We start from the raw sequence: 13,065 nt of genomic DNA, 5'->3' as shown, positions 1-13,065 counted from the left end.
ACCCATAAGGGTGGAAAGATTCGAACCTGCGATATATGCGAACCTGACCCTTTGATACCATGTAAAAGCCCATGGGCCAAACTCATCTTCACAAAACCAGCTTGTAAGGTGAGGATTGCCTTAGGTGTTATCTATAGCCCAAGGTTATGATACCTAGGCGATGTGGGACTATCACTCACAATATTATCTTAAAAGGGAGTGAATTGTGGGAATTTTTTTACTTAATTTAAAGCGTCATAAAATCAAGTAGGATTGACTTCTTGTTTGTTTGGGGGTCGGTTCTCTTGTGGGGTTTCATTCTAATTTGACAGGGAATGTGCTTATTTTGATTTTATATTTAGAGAACCACCGGCAATAGAATCATTCAAATACAATGAAAGGTCTAGTCCTTTGATTTATGATTTTTATTTGTTAATAAAATGTTTAATCTACTTCTCACTTGAATTCGTTGGATTCAAAGATTCTTGTCTCGGAATCTTTGGATCGAGATGCTTAAGTTGTTCCCTACTCATGGACTTTTTCCAGCCAAAAACAACACAATAATGATATTAAGCGTGTATGTGTGGTATGTTTCCTGTTAAATTATTTGTCATTGTTAGAAGCACATCATGCTACATTGACCTTTGATTATTACCTGGTTTATGACATTTCATTCATGTTATATGTGTGTGCACGCGCACGGGTGCATGTATCTGTTGGACAATGGATTCGTTTCGTATGTGTATTTATCTTTTTACTTATATCATTCAAAGGGTTTAAGGGAGCTAGTGCATCCAACTATTAGCCAACGAAACTTAATCCTCTTTTCCGTGGACCGACTGAGGGAGCCCTAGGGGAGTTGCCTACTCCACACTATGTGAAAAGGGGTAAATTCAACGTCAAGATTTGTTGAATTTGGCTAAGTCCAAGCAAATTCAGCGGATCTTAGCACGAATTTACCCCCTTTTTTTCACATAGTGACCAATTACTGTCTGTTTGTGTGTGCATGTGCTTTGTGTGCGTGTGATGTATTTTAAGAACACTCCTGATTCCTTCATCATCATCAAAATATTATTTGAAACTAAATGAATGGATCTTGCTCGTCCATTCAATTGTGTAAATCAGATTTTTTTATTTATAATTTAGGTGTATATATATATATGGGAATGCTGACATCTAATATTTCATGTGGATGTTAGCATTGTCTAATCAAATCATTTCAGTTGATTTTCTTTTAATTTGCCATATATTAACATTACTACTTTTTACCAATATATTCATTTTTAATTTTATTATTCTTTAATTTTTTTCACTTATCCATCTTATCTCCATACCTATTAGGCTAGTCTTAATTGAAAATATTCTTTTGGGACATCAACATTCAACTTTATAAAACATTGTCATGATTACAACAAAAAAAACATAACCTTATCTCAAAGATTTGGTGTCGACAAAATGAATTTTTTTTCTCCATTCCATTCTATCTAGTGTCAAGTCTTTTGTTACTTTTTCACTTATATATTTTTACTATTTCCATCCACCTTCTTTTAGTTCTTCCTCAGGAGGAAGAGTTCGTTTTTCGGAAGATACGTGTGGGGAGACAGCGCCTATGAAGAGGGGGTTACCAGTGTATTCCTTTTTTAAGCAAGACGGGGGGTGTGATAGGTTGGAATCTCAGGCTTAGAAGGGATATACATGATTGGGAATTGGAAGGGGTGACACTTCTTTTACAGTCTTGAAGGAATGAGGGTATCAACCGAGGCAGCAGATGGACGGGTGTTGGGTAGGTGGTCACTCAGGGATCTTCTCAGTAAGCTTGTTCTATGAGTCCTTGATGATGGCAAATGCTAGATTTGCAGCAAGGACGTCTGGGGTCAAAAAGTCCCTTGAAGGTTGCTTTCTTCATTCGGTGTGTCATTTTGAGGAAGAATCGGATAAGCTAATGTTAAGAGGAATGTGAGGGCCTTATGTTTGCTTGCTTTGTCTAAGAAATGAGGAGTCTTTAAATAACTAACTTCTCCACTGCCCCTTTGCAAGACAAATTTGGAGTTTTTTCTTTGGTAGGTTTGGAGTGGAGGGTTGTCTCCCGACTTGAGTTCTGTCTCTATTTGATGTTGAGAAAGTGATTTGGAGGCTTGCATCGTTTGCAATTTGCTGAGGGATTTGGAATGAACGAAACAACAGATGTTTCAAAAGCAAGGGGCATGGACGCTTCAATTGTGTCTCTATCGGTCCTCTCTTGTATCTTCTTCTGGTGTAAGGTCTTTAACAAGTTTAGGGGAGTGTTTTTTGACAAATTTTTTGCTAGATGAGATTGAATTTGTAATATTTCCTTCTCTTAGCTTGTCCCTGTATCTTCAGTTGGTCTCCTTGATCACTTCATCAATAAATTTCGCTGCTGACAAATAAATATATAAAAAGCCACTCCTAAATTTTTCCAAATGTATTTTTCTAGTTTCAACTCTCTTAATCTTGTTGACTCGTCCATATCAACGCCCAAAATTAATTAACACAATGCTTCTTGATTGGCTAATACTCAACTCCATAAAATCCAACTCCCAATGAGAATTATTTTATTTAACTTCATGTGATCTATGTATCACATTTTAGCATGAATCATTACCACGAAATACAAATTATTTGATGTACATATGATGATTAACTTGGGTTGTTGACAATAATATTTAAATTCATTTTGGTTCAGTGTATGAGGATGCCTAGATGAACATATAGAGTATATAGGAAGATCATGGAAACACCCTTATTCACTGGGTCGTTTGGTGGGGATTCAGGAATTATTTTTAGTATTTTCATCCCCTTATAGTAAGTAATATACTCTGAAGGTCACGTTTGTCCAACTCACTCCAGGTCCCCTATTAGGTGGAAAGGACTCTATTATTTATTTATTTATTTATTAAAACAATTGATTAGAGGATAATCAAGCTTAAGGAGTCAACCTGATGATGCCATGAGCTTCCCCTCCCATTACCAACCCAAATGATCTACAATCTTAGATGAATGTAAACCTGATCAATAATAATTTGTTCAATTATTATATTGAAAGATAGACTTGATTATCATAATAGAAAATTTGGAGAGAGAAATTATGTTAATTACCGAAAACCCAATTTATAATTCATTTTAATAATGCTCATACCGTTTTGCTTAGTGTAATATTTATAACTGATCCAACATTTTAATATTATCTTGGTGTAAGATGTTTATCGAGTTTAAAGGTGTCTTCTTCAAGGACTTTGTCACTCGTGAGAGTGGGTTTGTTCCATTGTATTTCCTAAGTTATTTTGTATCTTTGGTAGGTCTTCTCGACCACTTTCTCAATAAATTTCGTTACTTACAAATAATAAAAAAAGATTTAAGTATCATTTTTTATTTTCATTATTTTTATATATCTATGATAATGTTCTGGGTTTTTTAATTTGAAACTTAGATTGTACTTCTAATCCCAAAATTACATATCAATGTTTTGTCACTTCGAGGCAAGATTTACTAATGCCCAATTGTCATCAAGAAAAATTAAATTCTAGGTTATATTTGTATCATATTACAATTAAAATGTGCCAATAGTTTATTTGGTCTAGGGCCATTTTTTATAGGTTTATGCCTGACATTAAATTATAGGTACTGCTTGCTTTCAACTTGCACAATAAATCAATAAATTGTAAATGCTAACAAATGCGTGTGACCAATAGACTCAATTCTTGTTTTTTTTTTTTTAATAATGAGAATGTGAGATTAACATTAGTTAGCACATGGCAAACAAGATTAAGATTGACTAAACTCTCTCAAGGGCTATCAGACAAACAGTTTTGAATAGTAATAAAAAGAGGTTTTAACAAGAACTAAATAACTTTAAAAGGTTGAATAAATATCATCATGTATAAACAAATCAGAAAGAATTTTCATGTTGACGTAAAAAATTAATGGAATTTTTATTAAATAGTTCACATGCAACGCACAATCCCTTAGAAGCTCAAATTAGTTTAGCACTACTCTACCTTCTTTGGAGCCCTCCTACTTCCTTCAGTCGCAGACCCATTTCTTAGAAGTTTATTACTTCTGTTTCCTCACCACAAATCGTGTAACAAGTCAAACCATTTTTTTTCTTAGCCTTGTAATACACTTACCTAGCCCTACTTGGGATGGATAAATCCTAATAATGTCATCCCTTTTCTTAAGTCCAATTAATTAATATAAATATATTACTTACGTGACACTTGAACCACTTTCTACCGAATCTATATATTTCTATATCATTAACATTATGTCACAGAGACAAGGATGTTGAGATGGATGAGTGAAGAAAAAAGAAGGGTAACTCATGATTGATATACACTAAGTATGAAAACTTGATTAAGATGGTTTAAGCATGTTGAACAAAAACCACGTAGAAACTGTGAATTAGAAAGAATATGCATGTTGAACAAAAACCACATACAAACTGTGAATTAGAAAGAATATGCATGTTGAAGAAGCTAAATGAGCAGAGTGACTCAAAGTAACATGCATTGAGATGGTGAAGGCGAATGTGCACACTGTCAATACCAGAGACATGACTAAAAATATAAGTGAATGGAGGAATAAGATTAGTTTGTCTTAAACCCAAATTATTGGGATAGGGCTTCAATGACAAATAGGCGCATTTTCAAAGGGAAGAGTGAAACGGATAATAGCTTGGTTTTGTCAATTTCTTAGCACTTTGTAGCTTCCTCTTCCTTTGTAGTTGGTCACCTCGACCAGCTCCTTTTTTCATTAATGAAATTTTACTTGTAACAAAAACAAAACGTGATAAAACTGCCTTAAATATATTATAATCATTATTAGTTCATAGCATAACATAGTTGTCTTGATAGCACAATATGGGAACCAAACCTTAAGTTTGTGAGCACAAGAATCAGAAATCAACATTGAAGAAAGCTAGTAGACAGTAATCTATTTAATTTTTAATGACACATCGGCAAATCCCTTCATCAAACAGCAAACTTTTTAACTTTCATAGAAATAGAACCAACACACCATTACAAACTATACATGGGAATGAATGTGGTTCAGTCTGTACCATCATATTTCTATATCTGCAAACTAAAAGTAGGTGCCATCAGGAGGCTGGACCAGCTTCCGGTTGTGAGGGGCTGCCATATCCTTCTTCAGTTGTGTCAGTATGTCCTCCATAGTGTACTCTCTCTGCCAATTTGCTAGCATTCCAAACTTCTTTGTTTCTACCTGTATCAATTGGATGTCATCAAAGATTTGTAAGTCAAAGAGTTCCAAGATACCCCTTAAGCTGTCTAGGCATAGTCACCATGGTGGGTTTCACCATATTCACCATGTGAAAAGAGGGATCTAGAGATCAATCCTGGCAACTGAATATGGATACAATTGCAATAACTGAAGAATTACAACCAAGTCATCAGTGGGACTAATAATGGATTACAATGTTACCATTCCAGTCTCGTGGTTTACACAAATCATGTTGATTCGTGAATGAAAACGAACACTTGGAGGCTTCTCCGGGTAATCTTTGTCACAGAACAGCTTCAACTGATAAATGCGACCTTCATGCACAGACTGAAATTGAAATAATTAGCTCATCATTAGCCATCTGTACTGAAAAACAAGTGCCACATACAAAAATATCCATGTCATTGTTTCTGCTTTTAGCTTAAGCTCAACTCAACAAGTACCTACTTGACTTGTTCTAGAATGCTAATAAAACCAGATTTCTATTACTTTAATTTCTTGTGTCCTGGGTGTGCTCCCTAAGGTCGTGAGATCGAGTCTCCCCACCCGCAACTTTATGTATATTTTTCAATGAAAAGTTTAGGGTCTCTCTACTCTTGCACTCTCATTCAAATGGGACCAGTGTATCAAGAAATAAATGAAGACAAAAGACCCCTAGTGAAACAATAAATAAAAATCCAATAGTATAAGCAATTCTTGAATATCTCTAGTGGGAAAAAACCAAGATGTGGACAGTGGTATTAGAAACAAAGAATTAGGTACATTTGGCACATATAAAAACAACGGAATAATTGGGTAGTTAAAAATATTAAATGAGCAAGAGGGACTTACATTGTGAGGACCAATTATGGTACCCGTCCAGGAACGCATATAGATGTCATCTCCATCATCCATACCATAGCTAACTGTGCCATCTCCAATACCCTTCTCTCCACGTTCAAGTTCCTCCAGCAATCTGAAGTTTCGTGGGACTGCATGATAAAACGAAGATATAAAAAAACTCATTTCTTTCCAATGCATGATCACAACTTGACACAAGCTCTAATAATTTCACAAGTATAATAAAATGACAATCTTTTTATAAGACAAACAAAAAAACATATTTCCTAATAAACTGGACCCCAATGATTTCAAGAGCTTAGAAAGAAGCACTACACACTAACAATTGCAAGAATCTTACAAAACACATTTTTCTTTGCTAGTCAAGAGTATTTTACAGCTTCAAGGTTCAAGAAACTTATAACCAAAGTTTTAAAATATTGAGCGTTAGGCAAGGTACTTCAACGACCAAGTATAAGCCTCAAAGCATGTGTTTTTAAATGACCACAAGCATATATTAGCATCATCTCCGATTAATTGGAGTCAGCAACATAAATCCAACTTCACCATTATCTTTTTTGGTATATAGATTATTTATTATCAAATAAGTGAAGTTCTTCCTCAGGATTATGCCTTCGGTGTTAAAAGCGAAAGAGTCTCAACTATCAAATAAGATCATTGGGGATCTTGGAAGAACCCATGCAATATTGAAAGATCGGCAAAATTGAAGAGACCAAATGGGTGAGGCTAATGGACAATGAAGAAGAAGATAACTAACGAATTCTCCACTCTCATAACACAACAAAAAATCAACTATAATCAATCCAAGAGCAATAAGATTGTCAATTACTAGGATTTTATCCAAGTTCTGTGGAGAGGATAAAAGAAGGCACCTTGAGTGGAATTTTAGAACCCCAGATGAAAACCCTAGGGAACCAACGCTCGGCTTGAGGCACAAGAATAAAATAAAAAGATTTGACCAAAAATTTTCCATCTCGACTCTTCATCCATTTCGTTGCGTCTTCCATTCTAGAAGAAAGATGGATAAAGGAAATACAACCCATCAATGAGGTGACACAATCCATTTCTTGATCATTCAAGTTTTCTCTTGAGGCCAAGTTCCAAGGACAATTGTCTCCTAACTCCCCGACAATATTTTCCTTTCGGTTTGATTGGTTCACGATGGTCACATAATACTTAAGAGTGCTACTCCACTTTATTCAGAAATTGCACCTACACTAATTCCATGGGTAAAATTGACTTATGTGAGGTATAATGAGCATATTAAGAAAAGGGAAAAACCCACAATGAGACAACCTAGATGAACAACATGTCCTTTCAAAGGCCACAGATTAGGGAGAGTTGCTAACAATTTATTCCCAGTTAAAAGCAAAACCTTAAAAAATAAGCCTTTATATTCCCCAAAGGTCATAGATAATTGAGAAAGTAAAGGTTTGGCTTTTAAATATGATTCCTTGTCTTCAAAAGACCTCATATTCATCTATTTCCATACGCCCCAACAAATCACAAATGGGAATAAATTCAGATTTCCTATTACGAGACGAGAATGCGTGAAATTTCAAATTGCAACACATTTCCACACTCCTTGGCATAATCCCAAAAGAAAAAAAAAGAGGGAAAAAGAAGAAAAAAGAAGAAGAAGAGAGACTCCAAATGCTGCTTGCTATTGCGAAATGAAGAAGCAAATCACTGTCGATTCCATATTCCTTCTTGTGCATAACACACTGGGTAAGAATGACATTCTTTTGAGGGTTGACTTGCCCAATATCCAAAATTTCTCTAGACAAACTATCTAAGAAAGCCAAATTGGAGGGGACGTGGTTTCCTCATGTGAAACTGTTGAAATATGGCCTGGAATAGCCAAATAAGAGTACTGGACTGTAGAACCTTTTATTTATTATTAAAGATTCCAGATTTAGTAAATTTTTTCAAATCACCTAATGCCACGCCCCAATTTTTGGGACCCACGATCCGATCTGCATCCCATGACTCAAACCCAAGGGTGAGATGAAATACCACTTGAAGGACCCCTCACGAGTCTACGCACAATGATTCACTTCACCCATTAAGACAATCTCCAAAAACAAATTCAGACTTGGCCATTAAACATGGCTCAATAAAAAATTTCTACAAAATTCAAAACATTTTGAAATGAAATAAGGCCAATTTTCGTGGGTTCCTAACTCCCATTAGGTCAAAGGAAAATTTTAAAAAGGGTGGTTGGTTTGTAAGAAATTTAAAACAGAAGTCAAAATCGTGACACTGTTATTAACACTCTAGATGGCTGCAAATTGACATTGTACCAAAAAAAAGATTCTACAGGTTTCGTTTGGGGTGATTTTTGGTCACGACCAAAAGTTTTGGGAGAAGTTTTGCAAAGGGGAATTAAATCCCCAAAACTTTCTAGTACTCAACATAAACAAATTCTATGTCTAAAGAGGTGTAATTATATCCAAAAAACTGTTAAACGTTAGACTGACAGAAATTTACCTTTCAGACACTTCAACTTTGAAAATGTGTAACTAATTACAGAAAAATGATTGGCATACGAGACCAAAACACTTAGGAAGGTATTTCAGTGTATATGAAGAGAAAAATACGAAAAAAGAGGTAATTGCTTAACAATTTGTGGAGTTAAAAGGTTTCAAACTCGAACTGAACTCTATGTTACTGCAATAGAAAACGCTCTACAGTCAATTTAAAAATATTAAACGGCGATTTTTCACCTAGATCTTTCTTGTGGGTTTGTATAAATCAACAAAGAACATCTCCTAAAAATATTGGGAGAGGCGGAGATTGGTGATGTCCACCTTGGTCTGCATCCCATCTCGAACTTTTGATTCCTCTGTCAAGGGTTTTGGATCTAACCCATTATTGTTGTCTAGTTTAGTAGACTGGGATGAAACAATTGCAACATGTGAGCTTCCTTTCAAATCGAAAGAAGCCCCATCATTTTTTACCAAGGAGGTTCTGATTATTTCTTCATTTTTTGGGAAGAAACTTCAGTCTTTGTAGATTGCTCACCTTAGCACTAGAAGAAATTGAACAATTCCTAACTGAAAAATTCGACTCTCCTCTTCAAATTTCACAGGCCTCGGCCTTTTTCTCTTTGGTGTTGGAAATATTCGCCAAAAAAATGTAAACTATCCACCATCAACTTTAGATTCTTCTAGGTCTCTCTTGGATTTAATCATTTTATTTTGAGAGAGGATGGGACAATGGGGTGGTGATGTAGATGGTAAAGTAGCTGGTGAATTAGGGATGAGTTAGATGGTAAAAGGTGACGTTGACTTGTAGGAGGTGTAGTAAAGAGAGGAGAATTGGGTGCAGGGATGTTAGACAATGGGTTTGGTGAAGCTGTAATTGAAGACATGTAGGGGTAATATGGGAATTAGGGGGTGAAAGAATAAGGGGTATAGGTTGTATGGATGAGATAGGTGGTGTTGGCAGTATATAATGAAAAATTGGTTCGGGCTTTTATCAGATTGAATTCAAGTCAATCTGAAACAGATCCAAAATTACATTGGATCTATGAAACTCAATATGAATACGATCCAAATATCTAGAAATCAAATTCGAATCCTATTTTTTCGGATCGGATTGGATATCCGGATCATTGCCAGACCTAGATGTCCCCACCAAATTTAGAAGGTGGTGGACTGCCACCTTTGCCAAGATTCTTCTTTCTTTCATCTTTTTTTCCCTAAGTTTTAAATTTTTCAATGGAGGTGTCACTATACCATTAGATAAAATAATTTCAGATTTTTTTCTACGTTTATTGGATTTATCCATGTGGCTTGATGAGCTAGAGACCCTCTTAAATTTTGGACAAGTGGGCATGCTCCTTTTAGAAACAAAATCTAGTATTGTTGAAAACTTTGAGAGAATGAAAATTATCTAGCTTTTTGACAAGAGGGAATTGATTGACAATTCAAATATTTTAAGAATGAGAGGATTCCATGGGGGACGCCCCAGCCATAGGAACCCTCCATCCTCTCATATTAATTCTCATCACTCTCTCTCTCTCTCTCTCTCTCACACACACACACACACACACACACACTATCCCTCCCATCTTTTTTCGCAAGTTCGTTTGGTTTGTGGTCGTATAAGAGGAGAATCATTCAGCTACCAAGCGACAAAGGAACATTAATCCCAAGATTTCGCAAGGAAAAATGTAGGTACTTCGACTAATTCTATAGTTGTTCAATATATAATAACTTTTTCACATGTTTCTTTGGTTTGTGGCCATATAAGAGGAGAATCATTTGGCTAACGAGTGACAAAAGAGCATTTATCCTAAGACTTCGCAAGGAAAAAGGTAGGTACCTCGATCATTTTATAGTTGTTCAATATATAATCATTATAGAAGTGTTCTAGAAGTGTGATCTTCTTCTTCTTTATTTGAATGATATGGAAAAGCTTGTGATGTTGTTATGAATATTGATATTGTACTTGACGTGATTATTTGACATGGTTGTGTGAGCAATTAGGGCGTAGGCACTTGGGTGAAAAATCTAGAAGCTCTCGAGGAAGGTCTCCGAGTGGGACGAAAAGAGTTCAATTGAACTGGTGGGAAAATCGATCATATGTGAATGTGTTGATGTGAAACTAATATATGCTAAAAATCGTGTTGTGGTGCTTATTACACTTCTTTAATTTCTATGTATTGAATAAAGAATGTGGCACCTAAGAGTTATGGCTCATATTGTGTTTTTCATATCTTTTTTCAAATTTTTAGATGTTTTGCGTTGAAGCGAAGCCTTAACAAGAAGAAAAAGAAAGACTACTTTGTATTGTTTCCTTCTTTATGCATGTATCGATGAACTTTATTAGTTGGAAAAGAAAGGCTTTCTAATTTCTAACCTTTAGCATTCCCTTTTTATGTTAAATGCCACTGAGAATCCTTGCAAGGCTATTTTTTTCTAGCCTCTCCCATCCATCAATTAATCTGATCTAACCGAGTGATCAATGATACATTCACTATGCAAAAGACAAATGTTGACTTCACCTTAAAGGACGACTAATCTACTAATGTCATCCATGAATCCTTCAATAGTTATAGATTTTTGTTGAACACTAAAAAGTTAGGATGGCTAGTCCTTAATAAACTTCCCACTTGTTATACATTTGTAGACCACCTAACCAATAAACAGATTAACATAATTCAAAAAACTGCAATAGAGGAGAGAGGGGAATCTTTTTTCCTTGCAAGGCAAGATGGAAATCTTGTTACCCGCACACTGATCAATACATGAGTGACACTTATACTTTTAAATGCAAATGCCAACCCATGGACTTTTTTCCAGGCCCAGAATCGTATGCACTATTTATTTTTTTTGTACCTAGAGAATTATAATTTTGTCTCCATGACTATAGAGACCAAATGAGGAGCCAATTTTCAGCTTGTTATGTTGTCAAGGAATGACCTTTTCTAGGTTATGATTAATCCAATAGGTGATCCACTGAATTGATCCAACATTAGAAGATCGTCCAGTAATTGATGACAGATGGAAGAAATTGCAACATTTCCACAAGGAGCATTACATAATACTACACCAAATCAAGCACAACTAGAAGGTAACAAAATAGAATTTATTTATTTATTTATAAAATCTATGTAATATGCATAAATATCCAAAAATGGGTGATAAACATCTCCATATAAGAAACAAACAACATCAAACATGAACATAGATATTTCCATAATCTGTTTAATCCAACAACACACCATTCATAAAGGTAAAATTTTCTACTTTATCCCAAAAACATAGAGAACAGTATACCCTTAGATATCTGAGAAAATACAGAATTTTCTCAGCAACAAATGCCATATTCCTTTGAAATTGACCAATACTCCCAAAAGATAATGAAATTGATCAAAACCCATTAAAATCTGATGCAGACCTACAGTAAACCAATCAGAAACAAAGACCTAGAACCAGAATTTCCCAAAACCGATAACCACTCATGAACCCAATATGAAAAACTCAAGGCATCATCATCATGAACTCATTAAAGCTTTCCAAATCAGAATTAATTCAAACAGAACATAATCTGTAAAAAAGAAAGAAACCCACAAAAAAACCAACACCCTAATATGCAAACCCATTAAAATTTATCCACATGTGCAGAAAATCATGAAAATTAGAAGAATCCGTCAGCAGATCTTATTAAGAAATCGATCACAGTTATATTAAAGAAGAAAGGAAGCAGAAAAACGCGAGTGGGATCTTACCCACAACACTCGATCCACCTGAACCAATCGTCATGGATGATAAAAGTGTTTTTCCTCTAATGGGGTGTTGAACTCGATTATGTGATCGACTTCAAATCATGGTTTTAAAACTCGGTTTCGTGTCTCGTCTCGCCTCGTCCAGGTCAGATACCGAGTCGTCTCGGACGAGTTTACCGATATTTTTAAGACGTCTCGTTCTAAAAATAAAAAAAATTTGAACGTGGGTTACAAATCTCGTTCAAAAAATTGACTTGCCCATTTGTCTCGTCCATGCCGAGACGACTCGGATGATACGTCTCAGTCACGGACAAGTTTTGAATCCATGCTTTAAATGAGAAGTTATTTAACAAGTCATTAAGTTTTAAGAGCGAGCCAAAGCTGAAAAAAAATTTAATTTTTGATTTTAATATAAAGTGCCCAAACATTTTTTTTAGTTTTTAGAGGTGCACCTTAAATAGGGCTCTCGTAATTTCTTGATGTGTCAATAAAATTTTTCATTACAAAAAAAAAAAAATGTAAAAGATGGAACTTATGAGCTCCATGGTTTTAAATCTCGTCCGAGACTTGCATCTTGATCTCGTTGTACAACAATACAGATATACATGGTGTCTCAACATTTACATCATCTTGCAAGATAAACAACATGTCTTGGGCGATATTTTGAAAATCTTGGCCGAGTCAATTGGGATTTTGATTAAAATAAATATTTTTTTGTAGAATTTAAACATGGGTGGCATTTGGAGGCCCTA

General features: G+C 35.2%; 1 protein-coding gene across 1 annotated transcript; it reads right to left on the bottom strand.

Annotated features, from left to right (window-relative positions):
• Positions 1-4,783: 4,783 nt before the first annotated feature.
• On the bottom strand, positions 4,784-12,469 carry LOC147400127 (ubiquitin-conjugating enzyme E2 variant 1C-like). Its single transcript, XM_086445728.1, has 4 exons — positions 12,317-12,469; positions 6,070-6,209; positions 5,440-5,565; positions 4,784-5,220 (listed from the first exon to the last, which is right to left on the bottom strand). Exons 1-4 carry the CDS (start codon positions 12,348-12,350, stop codon positions 5,080-5,082), a joined length of 441 nt encoding a protein of 146 aa, XP_086301854.1. The 5' UTR covers positions 12,351-12,469; the 3' UTR covers positions 4,784-5,079.
• Between the last annotated feature and the right edge of the window lie 596 nt (positions 12,470-13,065).

Source organism: Akebia trifoliata, chromosome 6, assembly GCF_017979445.1.
Source record: "Akebia trifoliata isolate Shusen 1 chromosome 6, ASM1797944v1, whole genome shotgun sequence".
NCBI classification, from domain to species: Eukaryota; Viridiplantae; Streptophyta; class Magnoliopsida; order Ranunculales; family Lardizabalaceae; genus Akebia; species Akebia trifoliata.
The sequence above is the reverse complement of the archived record's forward strand: the minus strand, read 5'-3'. Positions and strand labels throughout refer to the sequence as shown.